General features: G+C 36.9%; 1 protein-coding gene across 2 annotated transcripts in view; it reads right to left on the reverse strand.

The window, feature by feature from the left end:
* HYCC1 (hyccin PI4KA lipid kinase complex subunit 1) overlaps positions 1-24,453 on the reverse strand; it is an 87,351-nt gene that overhangs the window by 41,963 nt on the left and 20,935 nt on the right. For both annotated transcript variants that reach the window (XM_002686713.7, XM_059885821.1), the window contains exons 2-3: positions 11,117-11,195; positions 1,799-1,900 (exon numbers count right to left, since the gene is read on the reverse strand). In XM_002686713.7, coding sequence (XP_002686759.1) covers positions 1,799-1,900; positions 11,117-11,167 — 153 coding nt within the window. In that variant the 5' untranslated portion in view covers positions 11,168-11,195. The remainder of the gene's footprint in view (positions 1-1,798; positions 1,901-11,116; positions 11,196-24,453) is intronic.

Consider the following 24,453-nt stretch of genomic DNA (forward strand, 5'->3'; position numbering starts at 1 on the left):
CTAACAAACCTAAGCATTTTTAGCCTCTAATCCTATGCCTATCTTAAAGCTACAGTCAATTAAAAGCACCAGTCAAGGAAACTTCACTTTATCCATAAACTGCCTCTTGACAGTTTCTTGAGCCTGACTCGCATACCTACCTCAGAGCCTTTGCACTATTTCCTCTCTGGAAAGCTCTTGCCCCCAGTTTTATTTTCTTGCTCGAATTCATTCAGACCTTAATTCAACCATCACCTCCTCAGTCCCAACACATACTTCCCCTACTCTGCTTTATTATCTTCATAGTTTTACCACTAACATTTTATTATACGTTTAGGTATTTGTTTAATGTTTATCTCATCTACCAGAATATAAGTTCTAATCTATAAGATAAAGAAGTTATTCTACTTTGTACATTTCTAAGTGATTTCTGACACATTATATGTGTTCAATGAATATTTATCAAATGAATTTAACCACATAATGAAAAGGTACTACTTGTAAAAATCCAAATACCAAATTTCCCAGATTTCAAATAAAGTAGAATCAACATTTCAAAGTTCAAAAATGCCAACAGACAATGACATCAAGTTTTTAGGAATACTATATCTCCACATTAAGATACAAAATATTCTAAAGAGCAAAAGGAGACTCTTTGTGACCCCCATGGACTACACAGTCCATGGAATTCTCCAGGCCAGAATACTGGAGTGGGTGGCCGTTCCCTTCTCTAGAGGATCTTCCCAACCCAGGGATCAAACCCAGGTCTCCCACATTGCAGGCGGATTCTTTACCAGCTGAGCCACCAGGGAAGCCCGAAAGTAGATCACACAGTTATATCTGAGAAGTACTTCTGAGTACATTTTTTTAAGACTGAGTTTTCTTTTTAAGAATACAGGATACACACTGTCTTTACCACATTTATCAGGCTAAAAAATAGATTATTTGCTTTTATCTGCATCCCATGCATTTTTATTTTCCTCACCATTTCCAATCCTTATCTATTTCTACTTTGAATGGTGGGATTTATAAGCACCAGAATGTGGGAGTACAGTTCACTTTATCACTTTCAAACTAAATTTGCTATCTAAAAATGCAAAGGAAATGCAGGAGAGGGGAAGGCAGAGAAAAGAAGCAAGGGCTGGGAAAAACTTACCACCAGAACCAAACTACTAGCTACTCAAATTTCTTGCATTTTCTCAGGCCTCCATATACTATTCCCTTCAGCTTGCAATGTCCTTTTACTTTCTACAACTGGAAAATGTGTGCAAATCCATCTGGACTCAGTTAAGCATTGCTCTGAAAGTATGTATTTACTTATTTTCTCCATTTCCTCTTTTGGGACACAGGCCATGTACATCTTTGATTTTCTCTTGCCTAGCACTGCAGCTGACACATAACGGACACACAAATATTTGCTGAATGAATAAATGAATGCAGTGACCCAGGCTCTCCAAGGTTATCCCCACAGATGGAGAGACAGACAGACACATACATACATAATACACAGAAAGAGGAGCAGCAGCATGTTCAGAGATGGCTTTGGAATATGGTGATCCTAATTCTTGGCCTAGGAGATGATACATTGGAGCTCATTTTATCATAATTTTTTTTATTCTGCCATTTTTCTGAATATAAAGTATTCTTACCTCTCTATTCATTTCTCAAAAGGAATCAGTTAAACACTGCAAAATATATATTACAGTTTTTAAAACTCTACTTTTACTACTTTTTAAATATATGTATTATATTTCACAACAAGAAATTAAAAATCAATCAAATGAAAACTACTAGCATGATGAACTCTGAGAGTACTTACCTCACTTTGTGGCTCCTGGATAACTTTATAGAGAGATGAAACTAAAGAACTCTTTTCCTTCAAATTTGTAGCATAATTTGGTAAAGATGTTTCTGGTAGTGTCTAAACAAATTTAAAAAATACACTTTACTTTTATGAAATGTCCCAAATAGGTAAATCCAAATACAGAAAGCAGATTGTCAGAAACTGGGGGAGGGGGAATTGGGAAGAGGAAGAACTGAGAGTGACTAACTAGATATAGATTTTTTTGGGGGGGTGATGGAAATATCCAAGGCTTAGATGATGGTATTAATGGCACAACCTTTTAAAACCAGTAAAAACCTCTGTATTATCACCTGAAAACAGTGAATTTTTCATTATGTGAATAATATCTCAACAAAAAAATGGTAAAAATAAAACAAAAGATACAGTTAATCCTCAACATCAACAGGGATACAAATTAATATCAACACTGCATCTTTGATCATAGTTTGGAGTTGGAAATAAGAATACGAATCATTTGTAAAGCCAGAGATACATTTTTTGTAGCAACATACAACTTACCAATCTCATTAACAGTATTTTATCCTGTTTCTTAATAAACATGTTATATAAGGATCTAATGTTTCAAACCTTAAAGCCACAGACCGTATAATGTCTGTTAAGTAAGACTGTTCTCCTTTACAGAACTGGGGGGAAGTTTTTACTTCTTGGAATGGAGAAAAAGATAGCCACACTACCAACAAATTTTCCTAATGCCATTTAAAATATCAACAACTAACCACAGTTTGGCAGGGTCACCCTTTCAGAAAGGACACCATGACCAAAAAGGAATGGGAAGAGATAAAACTCCAGTAGTAAGCAGACAGTTTTGGGTAAAGGTAGTAGGGAAATCTGGAAAAACAAACAAACAAACAAAATAAAACTTCATAACAAATGATAAAAACCTATCCTTCTAGAGTATGGCCTTCTTTAACAACTTCTGTCTTCCAAGTCTTTATTTCTTCCTAGGAAAAGTATTTCTATCAATCAACCAACTAATCAACAATGTTTATCCTGCAGCAGATACAATGTCTCAGTTCAGTTCAGTTTAGTCCCTCAGTGTGTCCAACTCTTTGCCACCCCATGAATCAGCACACCAGGCCTCCTTGTCCATCATCAACTCCCGGAGTTTACCCAGACTCACGTCCATCAAGTCGGTGATACCATCCAGCCATCTCATCCTCTGTCATCCCCTTCTCTTCCTGCCCTCAATCCCTCCCAGCATCAGGGTCTTTTCCAATGAGTCAACTCTTCGCATAAGGTGGCCAAAGTATTAGAGTTTCAGCTTCAGCATCAGTCCTTCCAATGAACACCTAAAGGACTGATCTCCTTTAGGATGGACTGGTTGTATCTCCTTGTCTCAAGGCAAGAATACTGAAGTGATTTGCCATTCCCTTCTCCAGTGGACCATATTCTGTAAGACCTCTCCATCATGACCCATCCATCTTGGGTGGCCCCACACGGCATGGCTTAGCTTCATTGAGTCAGACAAAGCTGTGGTCCGTGTGATACCTTGCTTCTAATGTCTCAAGATACTGGTAATTGTAAGATATACATTATTTCTTCCATGTCCCATATCCTAGTATTTTATGATTTAAAATGGGTTATGGTTAGTATATATAGGTAAATGTGTGCATAAATAGACATAGAAAATTAAACAGCATATTTATAATAAGGATATTTGATTCATTTTAACTTTACTGTGAATTCCTCAAAGGCAAGACCTATCTTATCTCTCCATCCACAGTATTCAGCACAAGGTCTTGTACTCAAATCTTTGCTGCAGACATTATATAATAGATGAACAAAATAAGAAATAAATACTGTCACTGTTACTCTTCAGTAGATTCTTGAAAAACAGGTCACATTTCACCTTAGGATATATAAGTGAATAGACTGTTTTTTTAATTTAAAAGGACAGTTTTGTTTACCAGAATGGTTAAGTAAACGTGAACTATCTGGTAACCTTCCACCATTCTTTGGGTGGGGAGGAAAGAGTTTCACTGCAACTGCTTACATAAAGAAGAGATTAGGGCTTTCTTCAATATTTCAAAAGCATGTAACAAAAGATCTCCAGGCAACATTCCATTTCTGTTACTTGATCAACAGTAACCTAATACTGGTGGAATTTATATAAAAGGGAGTAACTGTCAAATAAACAACAGATGTCTAATTGCCTGGAAAATAATGAACCTAAGCTGTATATGTAAAACACATTAATGTGTGTGTGCACATGTGTGTCTAAACATAAAACTTCAAACTAAGTGAATTGAAAAATAAATCTTAAAAAATGATTAGTGAATAAAAAGATTTTTACATGCACTATCTAGCCTAAAACTGAAACAGTCATTAAAAGTGTGAATTACAATTTTTAGTTATGTACCAATTAACCTCATGAGGTAAAATGTTTTTTGTGAAATAGCCAAAAGTAAAAAGACAGTTCTTTTCCAAAAAGACAAGTTCTAGAAAATATTCTAGGCCTAGGCTACTACTGTTAAATGAGAGGAAAGGTCTCCTAAAAATTAGTGAGCTATTACATTTTAGTACAATTCTGTCATTATTTCATTTTGTGAATGTGAAAAAAGTTAACTTTTGTCAACAAAAGGAGAGAAAATACAATTGCTGTGTTTATGAACAGTGCTTTGAAAACCTTAAGATCTAAAAGAGCCTATGGATTTAAATACCATTACAACAAACCTTTAAATTTACATTGTACTAGTTCAAAGGTACTGGCCCTTCTTAAATACTAGTTAAGTTTTCTCACTTTGAAGAATGCAGAACTAGAGACAAAAGAAGTAATAATGGGATAACATGGTAGAAATTAGTCTTGGCAAAATTTGAAGAAGACAGATGCTTCATATTAAAGTATCATTTGGCAGATGGCTTTTATAAAATGTAAGGAAGTGATACAGGTTAGATGGAAGAGAATTAATGAAGATGGACAGATGGATAGAGAACCAATAAATAAAACAACTCTGACCAACAACATTACATGTAAGACTAGATTTTGAGTCACATATTCTGATTCAGTGACTACCAGAAAATAAAAAAATCTGCTATATAAATCTACACATAACATTAAGAAAAACACAATACAATCTGTAAGATAACATTTTACAAATAAGTATTTGAAATATAGAAATTGAACTAACAACTCATGAAATCTTAAAATAATGAAGTCTGAGTCTAATTTGTTGGTATACTGCTGCTGCTAAGTCGCTTCAGTCGTGTCCGACTCTGTGAGACCCCACTGTCCCTGGGATCCTCCAGGCAAGAACACTGGAATGGGTTGCCATTTCCTTCTCCAATGCATGAAAGTGAAAAGTGAAAGTGAAAGTGAAGTCGTGTCCAACTCTTAGCAACCCCATGGACTGCATCCTACCAGGCTCCCCGGTCCATGGGATTTTCCAGGCAAGAGTATTGTAGTTGTTGGTATACTAAGAGAATATTAATGAAGGCCCAAAGCTGGAGTAGATGCTAGTTTGTCCAAAGGCAAAAAAGAAAAAAAAAAAAAAAGCACAAAGCAAACTACATTATCCTGTGCATTTGAGAGAATGCTGAGTGAGGTTATGAGTCTGGGAGTTCAGGCTGCACCCATGGAAAAGTGTAGAGCTAAAATCATCTTCACACACCACCTATTTAGTTTTCTTGGTGAGGATATTGAGACCCAAAGAAGTTATGCGATTTGTCCAACACTGTAAAACCAGAGGAAAATTTTGACTTCTCCGTCTCAAGTACCCTGTACCACTTACTTTATCAATCATGATGACCTTGGCTTATTAGCACCACGGTTATTAATTTAAACAACTGTTGGGGGCCAGAGTGAGGTACTCCGCCCGTGACAAAGGTCATGAGGAAGGAGGCTCGACATACGCAAAGGCGGGATCGAGCCTCAGGAGTCCCCCTGGAACTCCTCGAGCATCTACCCCATAACCAGAGCCTGCCTACTTTACTACTTTGTGCTCACCTACACCTCTGACTTTACGGGGGGCTGTCCCCCACCACCTCTTTTGGAGAAGGAGTTAACTTAGAGCTCCAGTTTATAATAATTCCTGGGCGTGATAAGAGTGTTTTAACCTACAAACTCCTCTGAAGGTTCTCTGGCCTGCCTGACAGGCTTGTCCGGCCACATGTGATCGCTCACAGCCTCCCAACCGTGAGAGGCACAAGATGCTTTAAACCTTCTAAAAACAGGTTCCTTAGAAAAGTTAGAAAACTATTAGTATAAGTATAATGGACTAATTAGAAATTGTGTTGGTGAAGGGTTTTTCATTTGTTGAGCCAATGTTTGTTGCTAAGTCTCCATATCCCCTGCCCTTACACACATTAATGAATATATAGAATTAACCTTTGATATTAATCACGTTAGACCTTAGGCTAAGTAAATTCTTTCCTTAACTAAAACCCACTACACCCTCACCCTGTAGGAATGTAACTTTATTTGGGTGGCGTCTGTTTTGAGAATAATCAGCCCTGGATAAATAAGTGTCCTGATTGACTGACCTCTGTCACAAGGAGAGGGTCATAAATTGTCAGCAGGCCCCCCTGGCCAGAAGATGATGTAACACCCCTAAGACCTCTGTATACATTTGTATGAAGCACCTGACTTTGATAAAAGTCAGGACTGCTGGCCCCGCGTGACTTTTGCATAACATCTCAGTGTATAAAAGTAGACCATGGAAAATAAAGAATTGGGATCAGTTTCTCGAAATACTGGTCTCCCCATGTCGCTCTCTCTCACTCTGGTTGAGTCTCCATCTGGAGCGCGGAACCCACCATGCTTACTAATTATGCCTGGGCTTCTAAGATCCGACCGGGGAGGCCTCAGTGTCTCCTCTCCTTCGGGAGAATGGAAGGACGCCTGCGGCCTACGTAAGTGGTGCAAACTTCTTGTCTTGAAGTTTTATTGGTCTCCCGCGTAAACCAAGCTACTCAGCCTCTTTTCTCCACTGAATTTTCCTACTGAGCTATCCTCATCCTATTACTCTTTATATCTTTGATAAAATATTTAAATAAATAGGTCGCCGACGCCGTCCCCGCTTCGAATACCCTGGATCAGCCGGGGAAGGACCCCGGCAAACAACCAAGCAGAAACTCAGATAGAATGACAGATAAATAATCTCTAAATTTTATTTCTTAAATATTTTAACCAAAATATGTAACTAACATAACAAATCATTTCAACAGACAAGATACTTTAATTTTTAAAGTAAGAGATTTGTTCTTATGTACTTTCCTGTCTTCTATTATTTTTAGTATGTTGCTAACTTTGTCTGATAACCTTAACCTCTTTACCAAACATAAACAGAGCTGAATTCAATGCACATTCAGTTCAGTTCAGTTCAGTCGCTCAGTCATGTCCGACTCTTTGCGACCCCATGAATCGTAGCACGCCAGGCCTCCCTGTCCATCACCAACTCCTGGAGTTCACCTAGACTCACATCCATCGAGTCAGTGATGCCATCCAGCCATCTCATCCTCTGTCGTCCCCTTCTCCTTCTGCCCCCAATCCCTCCCAGCATCAGAGTCTTTTCCAATGAGTCAACTCTTCGCATGAGGTGGCCAAAGCACTGGAGTTTCAGCTTTAGCATCATTCCTTCCAAAGAAATCCCAGGGCTGATCTCCTTCAGAATGGACTGGTTGGATCTCCTTGCAGTCCAAGGGACTCTCAAGAGTCTTCTCCAACACCACAGTTCAAAAGCATCAATTCTTCAGCGCTCAGCCTTCTTCACAGTCCAACTCTCACATCCATACATGATCACAGGAAAAATCATAGCCTTGACTAGACGGACGTTTGTTGGCAAAGTAATGTCTCTGCTTTTCAATATGCTATCTAGGTTGGTCATAACTTTCCTTCCAAGGAGTAAGCATCTTTAATTTCATGGCTGCAGTCACCATCTGAAGTGATTTTGGAGCCCAAAAAAATAAAGTCTGACACTGTTTCCATTGTTTCCTCATCTATTTCCCATGAAGTGATGGGACGGATGCCATGATCTTCGTTTTCTGAATGTTGAGCTTTAAGCCAACTTTTTCACTCTCCACTTTCACTTTCATCAAGAGGCTTTTGAGTTCCTCTTCACTTTCTGCCATAAGGGTGGTGTCATCTGCATATCTGAGGTTATTGATATTTCTCCCAGCAATCTTGATTCCAGCTTATGCTTCTTCCAGTCCAGCGTTTCTCATGATGTACTCTGCATATAAGTTAAATAAGCAGGGTGACAATATACAGCCTTGACGTACTCCTTTTCTTATTTGGAACCATTCTGTTGTTCTATGTCCAGTTCTAACTGTTGCTTCCTGACCTGCATACAAATTTCTCAAGAGGCAGATCAGGTGGTCTGGTATTCCCATCTCTTTCAGAATTTTCCAGTTTATTGTGATCCACACAAAGGCTTTGGCATAGTCAGTAAAGCAGAAATAGATATTTTTCTGGAACTCTCTTGCTTTTTCCATGATCCGGCAGATGTTGGCAATTTGATCTCTGGTTCCTCTGCCTTTTCTAAAACCAGCTTGAACATCAGGAAGTTCACAGTTCATATACTGCTGAAGCCTGGCTTGGAGAATTTTGAGCATTACTTTACTAGGTGTGAGATGAGTGCAATTGTACGGTAGTTTGAGCATTCTTTGGCATTGCCTTTCTTTGGGATTGGAATGAAAACTGACCTTTTCCAATCCTGTGGCCACTGCTGAGTTTTCCAAATTTGCTGTCATATTGAGTGCAGCACTTTCACAGCATCATCTTTCAGGATTTGAAATAGCTCAACTGGAATTTCATCACCTCCACTAGCTTTGTTCGTAGTGATGCTTTCTAAGGCCCACTTGACTTCACATTCCAGGATGTCTGGCTCTAAGTCAGTGATCTCACCATTGTGATTATCTAGGTCACAATTCAAAATAATTTTCAGAAATGACTACCATATTAACCAAAGAATAGGAAATATCTTCCCTTATACTTGACAAAAATGTATATCATTTATTATATCAAATTGACTATATTTACTTTTGGATGGTTAGGGGAAAGTTAAATAACTTTTCAGTTCATGGGGTCCAGGATTTTACTTCTATTCTCTCAATGAAAAAGCTTCCTTCCCAGGAATGGAAGAGAATAAACAAACAGATGATAAGGGAAGAGAATTAGCCATAACTTTCAATTATTTGCCTTAATAGTTGACTCCTCCCCTATGTTCTCCAACCTTCATCATGCCCTCTTGCCACAATTCCCATATTATAAAATGGTTTAATGGCTATATTTCCTTTTGCAAATTTTACTTCACCATTAAACATAAGAATATCCCAGAAGTGGTAGTCAGCTGTTAAACGACAATTTTCATCAACTTGCCAAAAAAATCATGATAATGAACCATATTAAACTCTCATGAAACAGAAACAAAAAAAGCTTAAAAACACAAAGACAACTTATGTAAGAAAAAAAGGCACACACCAGATTTATTTAAACTGTTAGAATATGTAGATGGCACTACATGCAGTCTATACACAGTGCACTTCTATAAGTGCATGCATAACTATACCACTCTATGAATTAGGGATCCACAGAAAGATAATTTATGACTACAAAAGCTGACAAAATGAAAATCTCTGTCATTCATCAGGATGAGATAACAACAACGGCTATGGCCAGCTACAAAATTAACAGGAAACATTTCTTCTCTCAAGGACATACTACAGCTGAAAAGTGTCATAAAAACCTCCATTAAAAAAAACTAATTTAGTTTTTAATTGAAGGATAATTGCTTTACAGAATTTTGTTGTTTTCTGTCAAACATCAATAAGAACCAGCCATAGGTATACATATGTCCTCTCCTTCTTGAATCTCCATTTTTGAATGACTTCTGTATTCTTACTCAGTGAGAAGCTTTGTTACCTAAAATCACAGATGTCAAAAGTTTTGCTCTTTAAACATGTATCAATAAGAATGAAACATCCCACGCTTGCCTGGAGGATGTGAGTCACCTAGATACAGAGAACCAGGCTTCAGATAAGGGGTTTCTGAACCCAACATTCCACCCAGATGTTAACTTTGTAGTTTCTAAAGACAACATGACCATGGGTCCACTTCACAATCCAGGTCTGATTTTACCCCATTACACATAGCTCTGCTTTGTCTTGAGCCTATCAAAATACTATTTCATTTAAATTTCATCTGAACACCTTAAATTTTTTATTTATTTTTTTGTTTGGTGAGATGCCTACACACTACCTATTGTATGGTGTTCCTCATTGAAACAAGCTAATAACTCTGACTTTTGTCCAAGGTCTTGGGCTAATCGAGCTGGACCAAAAAAAACAAAAAAACAAAAACCAAAGTGCCAGCCCAAACTTTCCATTCCTGTGGTTCCTGATAGGAAGCTCACATAATTATGTGTAACAGTGAGAAAAAGAGGACAAAAAGAAGGCTATTGTTTAGTCGCTAAGTCATGCAACTCCTTGGTCTACCACACACCAGGCTCCTCTATCTATGGGATTTCCCAGGCAAGAATACTGGAGTGGGTTGCCCTTTCTTTCTTCAGGGGATCCTCCCGACCCAGGGTTCAAACTCATGTCTCCTACATTGGCAGGTGGATTCTTTACCACTGAGCCACCAGGGAAGCTCCAGTTAACTGGTTAAAGAAACATAATTTTAGCTATCATAGAGAAGAGTTCATAAGATACCCAAACAGAGGTATTGTTTTTATTTTTTCATCCACTAACCAAAAGTTATATACCCCTTTACAGGCACTGGGTTAGCCAACTAAAGAAAGATGCATTAATAGAAAGTTGTGCAAGTATCTTCCCATCTTCTCCTCATTGTTGATCATGTCCATTTCCCCTGCCGCCCCAAATTGGGAGAAACATTTCAACCGTGAATTGTTCATGGTGGTTAGGGAGAGTGACATCAACTTTCAGAGACTTTAACCATTCTTGTGATGTTGCCATAAAAGGGAGAAGACAAACCTTTAAACCACCTGGCAAAAAAAGAGTCAATTTCCTCAGAAAGATTATTGCTGCTACTGCTAAGTCACTTCAGTCGTGTCTGACTCTGTGCGACCCCATAGACGGCAGCCCACCAGGCTCTCCCGTCCCTGGGATTCTCCAGGCAAGAACACTGGAGTGGGTTGCCATTTCCTTCTCCAGAAAGATTATTATGTGTAATTAATTCCCCAATAAGTTTTTTGGAATATTCTTTTGCTTCCACAGATATTTAGCTTTTTAGTCATTAAAAAAGAAAGCCACTGGAATTTAAAACTCAGATAAAACTTCTTTGGAATATAGTTATTATAGTAAAACAGTAAATATTACCTTAAACTCCGACAACCATTCCTCCACAACCCCTTTCTCTGAAGTGAACATCTTTCCACATCTGTTCTAAATCTTCAACCTGAAAATTAACATAGAAAAACGCTAAAATTTTGAATACATTTTCTTTTTAGTCAGATTACCAAGGACAGAAGTAATCCTATAAAATTTAGCTACTTTTTTATTGAGAAATTAAAACAGTTTCAAACATAAATTACTGAGTTAATATAAAAAACCAATGTGCACAAACAGTATTGAAATGCAAGAATCATGACAAAAGTTTAAATGATTATAACATGATGAAATTAGCTCTACAATTTTCACTCAGCTTTTAGTAAGTAATGTCAGCTGCAAAACATACTGGACATTTTTCCTTAGTTTAAATTAAATAATTCCAAAAAGATAATGCAACTTAAGAAAACATTTTAAAATTGTGAAAATATAAAAAGACATGCATCCAAACTTGACTTTATAGAAAACATTAAAGTAATTTAATTTGCTTATATTTCAGTTCTTTAGTACAATAACTATCTAGGCAAGCCACTTGGTTTCCTGGAAGCTTAATATTCATAAAACAGAAGTAAAAGTGGTAATATCCAAGATAATGACAATATGCAACAATAGCTATTCAGAAGACTGGAATTTACTTAAGTATAAATAAGAAAAAAAAGGAAGTTAAAGGAAATGCAAAACAAATTTATCTCAAGCAAAACTTCTGTCAATGTACAATATAGTTTTCTTCATACCTCCATCTATAAAAGAGTAGACTGTTTCTTGAGCGAAAACTTTATTAGTTCTGTCTGAATTTGCTAAGTCTGAATTTGCTAAACTCCTAAGTCAGGCACAAACCCTGCATTAGAGTTCTTAATTTTCATCAGAATTATCAGGTAAGAAGAAACTGAGGCAAAATTGACAGAAACTGAATCTTGATTCTATTCTTACTTGTAGTATAAATTTGGGCAAGTTATTTGCCTTCCTTTCTTCATTCATGAAATGGGAAAAACCACAATACATACTTTCAAATGATTACTGTGAAAATTAAATGAAAAAATGTAAATAAAAGCACCTGGCAATAAAAGTGTTGTTTTACTATGCAATACTATTACTGAAGACTATCAACTCATACAACTTTTGCTTAGTTGTCTATCAAAGTATACAGATACATCTTAAATAAACAACACAGGTTTACAAAGAATACATTCTAATATTTCTATTGTCTAATTTCTATTAAAAATGGTTAACAAAATACATATATTCATTGATTCATTTACTCATATATGAAGAATTACTTGAGAGATATGCATTTTACTTTTTTAGGATTAAAAAATAGCCCTTTTATTATTCTAAATTTTATCCTTGGATCAAGCCAAACTATTAAAAAACCATATTATCTGTACCATATTATTCATTTTATAGTACTGTTCATTCACATAAACCAGGCTTTGAGTTTATGTCCAAAATGTTATGAAAACGCTGCTTGATCATGTGTTATCCCCTTTGAAATCCAAAAGAGCAAAAAATTCACATCTTCAGTTTTCAATACCATGAAAAAGTCTCCTTTAGAGTAACTGGTTTGCTTTTATATTATGGATACTGTGAATCTCCCAGCAGATTCTCTTTGCTTTGATTTTAATAAAATGGGAGTCAAAGTTTCTACCCTAACTCTCTCCACAAAAAAGCTGGCTAGGATTAATTTTATTTATAATATTATATTACACACATTCCCTTATTTTCTTCCTACCTAGATCTACTTTTTTTTTTTATCCTGTTATACACATTTGTATATATTTGTGAAGAAAGGTAAATACAAATACACATGAGTTTTCTTTTTTATTTATCCATTGTTCATCTAGTAAATTAAGAAAGAAAGCAATCACAAATAGAACCAGAAGTTGCAAAGAATTGGGAAGGTAAAATTTTTACAAAAGTTCAAAATAATTCTCTAATTAAAATTAATTTTTAAAAGGTTAAAATCAAGAGGGATATGCAAAAGGATCAAGAATAGTCAAAGCAATCTTAAAGAACAGCAGTGCTGGAGGACTTGGACTTCTAAATATTAAAGCTTACTACAAAACTTACCAAAAGCATAGTAATTAAGCCAGTGTGGTATTATCATATTATCACTATTGATAAAATCCAATGAAACAGAGCAGAATGGCCAGAAACAGACCTATACATACATGATGATATGATCTATGACCAAAGTGACAATACAATTCAGTAGGGAAAGGGTAATCTTTATAAAAAATGGGGTTAGGTCAACTAGACAGCTACAAGGGATAGGGGGTAGAGAAAGAGAACCATAACCTACAAGCTAACACCATATGCAAAAGGCAGTTGCAGTTGGATCACAGATCTAATTTTAAAAAGTAAAACAAAGCTTTTAGAACATAAGAGAATACCTTCAAAACCTTGAGGTAGGCAAAAAAAAAATTTAAACAAGAGACACAGAAGCACTAATCATAAAGGGATTGTTATAAATTGGACTCCACTAAAAGAATTTCTATCTGCCAACAAATGAATGCATAAAGAAAATACGACACACATACAAACACACAATGGAATATTATTCAGCCTTCAAAAGAAGGAAATTCTGCCATTTGCAACAACATGGATGAATCTGGGAATCTTATGCTAAGTTAAATAACCCAGACACATAAAGACAAATACTGCAAGGTCTCACTTATGTGTAGAATAAGTCAAACTCATGTTAAAAGAGAGTAAAGTCATGGTTTCCAGGGGCTGGGGCGGGGGGGCGGGACAGGGAGGGGCAGGTGCGGCGGCAGTGGAGGAATGTGGAGATGCTGGCCAAATGGTACGAATTTTCAGTTATAAGTAAGTTCAGTATATAATAAGTTCTGGTAACCTAATGAGCAGTATGGTAACCATAGCTAATAATAATGTATACTTGAAATTTGCTAAAAGAGTAGATTTTAAGTGTTCTCACTACACACATAAAAATTGGTAATTATGTGTGATGATAGATTTGTTAATTAACTTGATTGTGGTATACCAAAACATCATGTACACCTTAAATACATAATTATCTGGCAATCATATCCCAGTAAAACTGGGGCAGGGGAAGGGAAGAACTTACGAGGAAAATGGGGGCGTCAGACGATGAGATGGTTGGATGGCATCACCGACTCAGTGAACATATGAGTTTGAGCAAACTCCTGGAGATGGTGGAGGACAGAGGAGCCTGGCATATGCTACAGTCCAAAGTGTCAGGCACGACTTAGAAACTGAACAACAGCAAATTACACATTAGTAACCCCAGACCACCCTGGGCCTCTTATTTACTTGTTAGAGGTCAAATGGGAGCCCTCAACCATGAAATTGTCCCTCCCCATGCTTCTTTGCCTTCCTCTGCAGAGCCCAAAAGAACACCTCCTCCAGAACACCTCCTCCACCCTGAAACTTTCACAGCCTCACCACCACTTCCTGCAGCTGGTCCATCAGGATTAATGTCATTTTCCCTTCCCCCTGTTGATGTCAGGAACCACTAGAAACTACAGCTCCCAGGTTACACTTGCACATGTTCATAACTCTTTGCAGGCCCTCTACTTTACCCCCATCTCCTATTCCACTCTAATTCTGGAAGGAAGTTCTCTCTCCCTGAGCCTTCTGACATTAACAAATCTGTTACCAGCAAAACCCTCTAAATCTTCAACAGTTTTCTGAATGTCACTTTCTTCTTGTTCTAACAAGAAGCCTGGCTCTTCTCTGAAGATACCCGCTTTCCCTGAAAGCTTCTCAAAGAGTGACTGACTGCTTTTCCTCTCATAATCCTGGAAGAAACCACTGGTCCTAGAGGTAATATTACCATTTCAGATCAATCTCCCTCTCTCCCGTCCACCCAACGCTGTTCCGAAACACATGTAGCTGTCATCTATCAAGCAATCCCTCCCCTCCAGTCATCCCTCTCCTTCATTTCTAGATGATTTTAGCTCTGGCTTATTGTCATGCTTTCAAATTATTCATATTTAAAATCTTAGTGTTTTCTAAAATCTAGTGTTTTCTTCTCACTCAGTGAACTCTTAATTCCTAAAAATCTCCTCCAACAATACTGACTTCTTCCCTGTCTCAGCAACTCAGTCATATGATCATAACCTAGACCAAAAATTCAGGTCAGGACCATATTAAAAAATATTTTAAATATTAATATTAATTTATTGAGCCTACCGGAAAGAACACCCTACAGTCAAAGTTGGAACAATTTGAACAACAAAACAAACAACATAGTAGTGAATTATTATCCAAAGTATAAAATAAATATACAGATCCATATTGAAATAAATAAATGACTAAATAAATAAATATTAGAGAAGAAGAGACAAGCCTTCCTTTCAGATAATAAATGTAGATACATCCCCCTTCAGGAAGTTTAGTCCATGCCTCCCTATGGACCAAAATGGGCTGGTCATAGTGACTTGCTTCCAAAGAAAAAGAGTATTGAAAAGGGGAAAACAGTAACTTTACAGCAGAGAAATCTGATAAACACTGGCTTGACTAAGGTTAACAACACCCATGATGTCATGTGAATATCATGTACCCTTGATATGATGAGAGGGCACTTACTTTATCTCTGTGATATTCCTTCTAAAAAGCAATAAACCCAGTACGATCATGATACCAACATTAGAGGAAACTTAATTTTGGAGACATTTTACAAAATATCTGAACTATATTCCTCAAAACTAACAAGGTCATGAAAAATAAAAAATACTAAGAGACTCTAATAGGCCAGAGAGCCTAAGGTGACACTTCAGTTCAGTTCAGTTCAGTCGCTCAGTTGTGTCCGACTCTTTCCGACCCCATGAATCTCAGCTCGCCAGGACTCCCTGTGCATCACCAACTCTCGGAGTTCACTCAGACTCATGTGCATCGAGTCGGTGATGCCATCCAGCCATCTCATCCTCTGTCGTCCCCTTCTCCTCCTGCCCCCAATCCCTCCCAGCATCAGGGTCTTTTCCAATGAGTCAACTCTTCACATGAGTGGCCAAAGTATTGGAGTTTCAGCCTCAGCATCAGTCCTTCCAAAGAACACCCAGGACTGATCTCCTTTAGGATGGACTGGTTGGATCTCCTTGCAGTCCAAGGGACTCTCAAGAGTCTTCTCCAGCACCACAGTTCAAATACACGACCATAAATGCAATATGGTCACTTGGATTGGATCATATTGAACAGAACAGAAAAGGGATAGTTTCAAAAAAAAAAAAAAAAGCCTTGGTGAATTTCTAATAAAGACTTAAATTTAGTTAACAGCAATGTAATAGTAATGACAAATATACAATGATAATATGACATTAGGAGAAATTGAAACTGGGTATGGAGTATATAGGAGTTCTCTGTGTTATCTTTGCAACTTTTCTAGAAATTTTAAATTGTTTAAAAAATTATTGAAGCTCTGATGTATTTCTATTCTAGTATCCAATCCAAATGATACTGTATTCAAAAACAAAACAAAACATTAAAGTACATCAACACACAAACACGTATTCATATCTTCTGACAACATTCTACACCATTCGTTATTAGAGCTTCAATTTCAATACTTTCATAATATTTCATTATACAAAGGCTTCTCAAACCTAAGGAGCAAATTCTCCTCCATTACACCTCACTCTCTGCACTAAACTGAGGTGACAAAAAAAACTAATTTATGAAGAGATTTCTTATCTAGTTGCTGAAAGTTAAAAAAAGGGAAATAATTATAGTACTGAATTATAAACATGAATGAAAATTCAAATCATGTTTACTTATCATTAGTTGTGTTTTACGGACAGTAAGAAACTCAAGCATTTTCGTTGTCTTTCCATGGGGTAAAAAATCCTCAGCACAATATAGAAATATTAAAAAAAAAAGAAATATTTTTAATTAAATTTGTAATTTCATAAAAATATTAAACTATACCATAAAATAATAAAAAGTAAAAATTTCCACTGGCATTCATGCAGTTTTAAATTACCAAGTCAAGCCAATTTGAAACAAATCTAAATATGATAAAACTTAAAAATTCTTTTAGATGACAAGTTTTTTAAAATTTCATAGAAGGAAAAGTATCTTAAGAAAAATAGAAAATGTACAAATATTAAAAATGAGACCGGAAACAATAATGCATTATATGAAGAAGAGGTTAATGGAATTTTATAAAATGTAGAATAAGTATCTAGAGAAACAGAAGATGAAAAAGCAATAGTGTGTGCCAGCTGAGAGAGTTTTTCTTTGTCCTTACCACACACTGCAGCACTCTAAAAAATCTCTCCATTAGTCCTGGCTTCCATGATGAATAACAGTTATGACTAAAGGTACCTCTAAAGACTAGGTAGGACAAGAAGCAAATGGACCACAAAATTGAAACAGTGTTTTAAAAACCATTTCTCTCTACCAGCACTCAGCAAGAAGCTCTCCACAGTTGCTATCTCACCCCCACATTTCGTATCTAAGATGTAATCTTTTAACATTTCTGGCTGTCTTGATTATGTAACATTGAAGTTTTACAAAACTAATTAGATATCTCAAGTAATATTTTAAAATATATTCTCACATTAAAAAACAACTTTATTCTTCTCAAAGGCAAAAGGAACAAAATTAGGTGTTTCATACTGTGTAACTAACTTCCTATTTTTCTCAAACATATCTTGGAAAAGAATATTTTAAATTGTATTAGAAAGCTTGCTAAGATTCAATGCAATATTTCACAAGCAGAGTTAGTCTGTGTGAAATTAATTTTTTATATTTTCAGTATGTAATAAAACATTTCTAAATCTCTTATTCTTTAGTAGCTGCATTTTAATTTTAACCCTGATAATGTTTCCTGAATTCCTCAAGAAACTTTCCAGAAAGCATATCATAAAAGTGTTGTCACAAAAGGTCTATACCTTATTATGTTTTACTTTCATCCAATTAAGGAAGAACACAAAAAGAATACTTATAATTTTCACTGCAAAACTCTAAAAAATATTTTTACTATTATTTCTCATGCATCATGAAGTATTAACTAGAAATTAATTCTGAATCTTCTAAAACCATTTGCTTTATATGTCATGAAAATCAAGTTTCTATAAATCTAAAGAATAAACAAATTTCTGTAAGTTGATAATAACATATCACAAAGTTTTAACTTTTCTGTCCTATGAAATAGGGCCATTATAAGTAAATTAAGTGCTATTAGAAGATTATCAAGATTCTTGGTTGAATTTTAGGAAAACAGAGCAGAAGGAAATGTTCAGATTATGATACAGAATAAACTTAATTTAATCTCAGTGATTTTACTGCTTAGAAAATGACCAGTCAACTGGAGAGGTCTATGAAACAGGAGTGTACCTGGGCTGTTGTTTGAAAAGAAGTGGTGCTGACGGCCTCACTGCCCACGTGTGTTCTCAAGTAAACAGTTTCCTCTCAGGGCACAGGGAGAAGGAATAGAATTTACAGCCAGTAGCAGAAGCATGGGAAATCTTTCCAAAGACCTATAACTTAGGCCTATTTTCCCCATAAATCAAAAATATCTGGTTATTAAAAATAGAACAGAGATTTTTACTATGGCAAATGTCTTTAGAATTCAGCATCTTTTGCCTATCCCAAGGACAAATACAACTGTGTTGGGATACCAAAGTATTATGGCAACCAGGCCAGTGTATTTCTTTTGTAAAAGGTAGGACAAATGGAAGAAAGGTAGCAATCCCTCTTCTCATTCCCCATTTCCAGCTTCCTATTCTCAAAACTTCCCAGACTTCAGAAGAATCTTTTGTCCAGGGAAAGGATATCTGATTTGAATTCAAATAATATAAGGGAGAAAAACTTTTTAAAACTATTTGTCAACAACAGCTTTGGTATCTAGATTGTCCCCATAAGCTGCTTTCACCAAAAGAATGCAGTGAACACATGCTGTGACTTGATCTGCAGCTTTCACTTTTTTTTCCCTAAATTGGGGAATAATTGCTTTACAGTATTGTGTTGGTTTCTGCCATACATCAACATCAATCAGCCACAGGTATACATATGTCCATACGTCCCCCACTCTTGAACACCCCTCACATCTCCCTTCTCATCCCACCCCTCTCAGTTGTCACAAGAGCACTGGGTTGAGCTCAGTTTACTGTGTTACACAGCAAATTCCCACCTGCTATCTATTTTACACAAGGAAAATGCATATGCTTCCCTGGTGGCTCAGACCGTAAAGAATCTGCCTGCAATGCAAGAGACCCAAGTTCGATCACTGGGTCAGGAAGATTTCCTGGAGAAAGGAATGGCAACCCACTCCAGTGTTCTTGCCTGGAGAATCTCATGGACAGAGGAACCTGGTGGGCTACAGTCCATGGGGTTGCAAAGAATCAGACACATCTGAGCGAATTTCACTTTCACTTTTCAAAGTATATGTTTCCATGCTATTCTCTCAATTTGTCCTACCCTCTCCTTCCCCAAGTCCACAAGTCTGTTCTCTGTCTAGGTCACCACTATGCAGCTTCCACTTTCATGTGTTTAGAATCCAGCCACCATACTATAAGAAGCCCAGACCATCATGAAAAGTTGCAAGGGAAAGAACCAAGACCCTGGCTGAGACTCAGTACCAAGTACCAGCCACAAGACTGAGCCATTTGGATATTCCAACCAAGCCAAGCCTCCAGATGACTATAGCTTCAGCTGACAACACGAAGCAGAAGACCTGCCATGCTATAATTAATCTAGTCAAGGTCAGATTTGTGAGAGATCAAAAATACTTGTTGTTTGAAGCCACTAAGTTTGGGGATGGTTTGTTAGGCAGCAACAGATAACCAGAACACCATCTTCATCAAATATCTAGGGTATACCTTTTTCGTACAAGGCAGTGTCCTCTTATTAGAGAATATCAGATTTTTCAAAACACGATCCCTGCCATCAAGGAATTCAATTTTTCTCTAAAAACTTGTAGTAAAACTTATTATAAATAGGACATAATCTATGAATGTTCAATAAATGTGTTTACATTCTGCTTATGTATACTTTTTGCCTATCCTACTGTTAATGATGAGACATTGTGATATGGTTGGCCAGAATTCAAAGTTTGGAAAAGTCCATAGCCACAAAGCCAAACAAAACTCAATAACTATCTTATCTTAAACGCTATGCTTGATCAACAGAGCGAGCTTATCAGAGTAATCATCACAGTCATCACTATGCTATATAAAAGTTGCTTTTATTCATTAGGTATAAACTATCTCATTTTGTACATATCCTGATACCAGCGCCTCTGAATTTTCCTAAGACATCAAATGATTTCACTTAAATTTTCAGTTAAAAAAATGATGTTGCATCTTGGTTTTCTTCTTTATAGTACTGTTTGTTGTTTAATTGCTAAGTTGTGTCTGACTCTTTTTGCGACCCCATGGGCTGTAGCCTGCCAGGCTCCTCTGTCCATGGGATTTCCCAGGCAAGAATACTGGGGTAGGTTGCCATTTCCTTCTCCAGGGGATCTTCCCAACCTAGGGATCAAAGCTGCATCTTCTGCACTGGCAGGTGGATTCTTTACCCATGAGCCACCAGGGAAACCCTCTTTATAGTATAGATCTTTGCCAGTTTTGAAATAGTAAAAAATTTTAAATGAAAAAAAAAATTTTTAATGATACAATAAGGGATTCAGGTTTGATAGAACAATTAATTAATAACCCTTATTATTGGAAGCCTCAATATAAAATAAGCTAAGAGGAAACTTAGAGGAAACTAAGTTTCCAAACTAAGAGGAAACATACAATTTCCAAAATTATTATAGACTGTGAGAGATTTTTCATCTGTCTAGGATTTTATAAACTCTCATGAAAAACTGAGAGGTAAACTAGAAAAATTCTTAAAGTCCCTGCTCATCCTACATCCATATATAGATTAATTATTCAAAAGAAAGTTTAGTAAAATGTTATAACAATGTACCATCTTAAAGTTACAGAAAGGGATATATGCATAAGACCACAAAACCCATGTGTCCAATAGCCACATCTCAAAACACAGGATGAACACAGGCTGCTTTCACAGTGATGATGTTCCATTCTGTATTTGCTGAATGCCTTTCTAACTAACTCATCTTGTCTATGTCCCCCATGGCTATCCTAGTCCTATCATAACCTTTATGCTCCAGACCCACACTCTCCTCCACACCACATCAGCATTTCTCAATTCCCAAATCTAAATTCTTCAAGTAATTCTCTGTACCAGTTCCTTATTTTGATCCTGACCACAACTCAAAGCCAACCTGGAAACTGGCCAATCTGAGGACAGATATCTCCACTTGGTCTAACGGTTGAGATCAAAGATATAGACAAATATAGATGCAAGTTTATTTTGAAGGGGCTTTGTGTGGGCAAAAAGAGTAAACGTATCTAGTAACTACTATAGATGTAACATCCCAGGAGAAATCTAACAAGCTGAATACCAGGACACAACATTTCAATCAGGAAAACCTATTTTTTTTTAACTTTCCTTTGTAATCCTGTCTCACAGAAAGATCTCATATGCTTAGAGTTAGCTAAACCTCAAGACTTTTTTCATACAAATTGTTTCCAAACCAGGTCACTCCTATTTTATACTTAACCAATCAACTCTTAAGAATCTAAGTGACAATTTAGCATTTTGGATTGATTCACACATCATAGATACATAAACATTTGCTCAGTGAATGAATAAGTGAGCAAACCTTTGAAACTTTGCTGATTTGGGCCCTGAATTCCATTGTTTTTAAATATAACATTTACCTTGTTATGTTAGCTCTCTATCATAGCTGACATGACAGCATACAATAAAAGTGATCCTGAAAGCAAGGAATTTTGTACTAGAGGAAAAGTAAGGAAATGGGGTTAGAGATATGTTGTCAAGCTATCTATATGTAAGAAATTATTAATGCAGTAACAATAAATAACTTTTCCCAAAGTAGACACAGGCTAAGTACAGAAGGTGCAAAACTAAGTACATATCCATGATAAAAATCTATTTTCAGTGTTTAGAATGGAGAAGGAATAGGGGCCTAGGCTGAACAAAGTTCCAGATCAGCCAAAGAAATAGGAATCTCTGAAACAGATAATAGGAGAAATATCAAGGAGAAAATAAAAGTATACAAGAATTATAACAATGACTCTTATGACTGTCCAAGAAGACAACAAAGTAAACAAATAGTTCCAATGAAATGAAAGCACTGAAAGCCAGTGCTTTCACTGGGATCTAATAGAAAGAAAAAAAAATGACATAAGGAGTACAGTCACAGGATTTTTACAATTAAAACATAAGAAAAATTACTTTTGCCTGTTGTCAATGAAGACAATACCATTAAAATTGAAATTTTCCAGTCTTTATCATCAAGAAACTAAGTGAAAGTCACAGGCATGTCCAGCTCTTTGGGACACCATGGACTATACAGTCCCAGGAATTCTCCAGGCCAGAATACTGGAGTGGGTAGCCCTTCCCCTCTCCAGGGGACCTTCCCAACCCAGGGATCCAACCCAGGTCGCCCACATCGCAGGGGTTTTTTTTACCAGCTGAGCCACAAGGGAAGCCCAAGAATACTGGAGTGGGTAGCCTATCCCTTCTCTAGCGGATCTTCCCGACCCAGGAATCGAACCAGGGTCTCCTACATTGCAGGCAGATTCCTTACCAACTGAGCTACCAGGGAAGCCCCAAGAAACTAGGGAATAAATTATTTATAACATGAAGATTTACCTCCATTGCCTCACTCTGCCCTCATATTCCAACATACAAACCATTATGCATTATCAACATTACTTGATAAAAGGAAAATCTTCTTTTATCATATAAGAACGATTAATGTAGCTCTTTGAGTAGATTCACATCTACTTTCATCATTCTTTAGAAAGTGTGTTAATCAGTCGTATCTGACTCTTTGCGACCCCATGGACCATAGCCCACTAGACTCCTCTGTCCATGGCATTCTCCAGACAAGAACATTGGAGTGGGTGGCCGTTTCCTTCTCCAGGGCATCTTCCCAACCCCGGGATCAAACCTGGGTCTCCCACATTGCAGGCAGGCTCTTTACTGTCTGAGCCACTAGGGAAGCCCCCTCATTGGCTTTAACCAGAGAAAATGACCTTGAACTTAAAGTATCAATGCTTTTCAGTTCCTTTTTAAAATTTTTATTTATTTATTTATTTTTGGCTGTGCTGAAACTTCGTTGCTACAAGAGGGCTTTCTCAGTTGCAGTAAATGGACTTCTCACTGCAGTGGCTTCTCTTGTTGCAGCTGATGGATACTAGGCATGCAAAGTCAGTAGTTGGCAGCACACGGGCTTGGTTGCCCCACAGCATGTGGAATCTTCCCAGACAAGGGATCCAACCTGTGTCCCCTGCACTGGTAGGTGGATTCTTAACCACTGTACCACCAGGGAAGGCCTCAGTTTCTTTTAAACCAACAACCTACTTTAAGCCTTTTTTGATGCAGAAATCATACTAACAAGATGCTAGAAGTATGGCACAGTAATAGCTGGTATTACAAGGCTATAATGAAAAGAATTTTTATATACTAGAACATTCTTAGTCTTTACAAATATAAACATAAGCTTTCTTAAAAAATAAAGCCCTCTGGTTAAGAACTTTCCATTTGCCTGCCAGATGATTTCTTATATCTATAATTAAGTGGCTGGTTTCAATTTGTTAATCAAATAAAGTACAAATTATTTTGGAAGGCTAAGAAAAAGCTTTTGCTCTTCATTTTGTTCAGTTAAAAATTATGTCCGACTCTTTGTGACCCCATGGACTGCAGCACGCCAGGCTTCCCTGTCCTTCACCATCTCCCGGAGCTTGCTCAAACTCATGTGCACTGAGCCGGTGATAGCATCTGACCATCTCATTCTCTGTCACTCCCACCTTCTCCTGCCCTCAACCTTTCCTAGCATCAGGGTCTTTTCCAATGAGTTAGCTCTCCACATCTGGTGGCCAAAAGATCTATAAGATTATTTTTTTTTAATTACAAATCACTAGAAAAGAGAATACTATGAAGAACTTCACCACTAGTGTACATAAATTTAAAGTTTAAGATTGTATGGTAATTACAGGCAAAGTTCAGTTCAGATACTAGAAGCAGGAATATATACAGACAAGTACTCAATAAAGATTTGTTGAATAAAGAAATAAATTTAATCCTTCATAATGCCTGTCAAACATGCCATCTGCTCTCCATCTCTACGGCAACACCCTCAGTCTCAGTTTTTATTGCCTCTGTAGGCGCCAGTCACAGCCTTCCTGCTCCTGTTTCTTCTCCAGGGCACTATATACATTACCGCCAAACTAATCTTCCTAAAACACTGCTTTTCTCCTGAAACATACTATGACATTTTTCCATATCATATCTGTCAGATGTTCTAC

This window comes from Bos taurus, chromosome 4, assembly GCF_002263795.3.
Source record: "Bos taurus isolate L1 Dominette 01449 registration number 42190680 breed Hereford chromosome 4, ARS-UCD2.0, whole genome shotgun sequence".
Taxonomy (NCBI): domain Eukaryota; kingdom Metazoa; phylum Chordata; class Mammalia; order Artiodactyla; family Bovidae; genus Bos; species Bos taurus.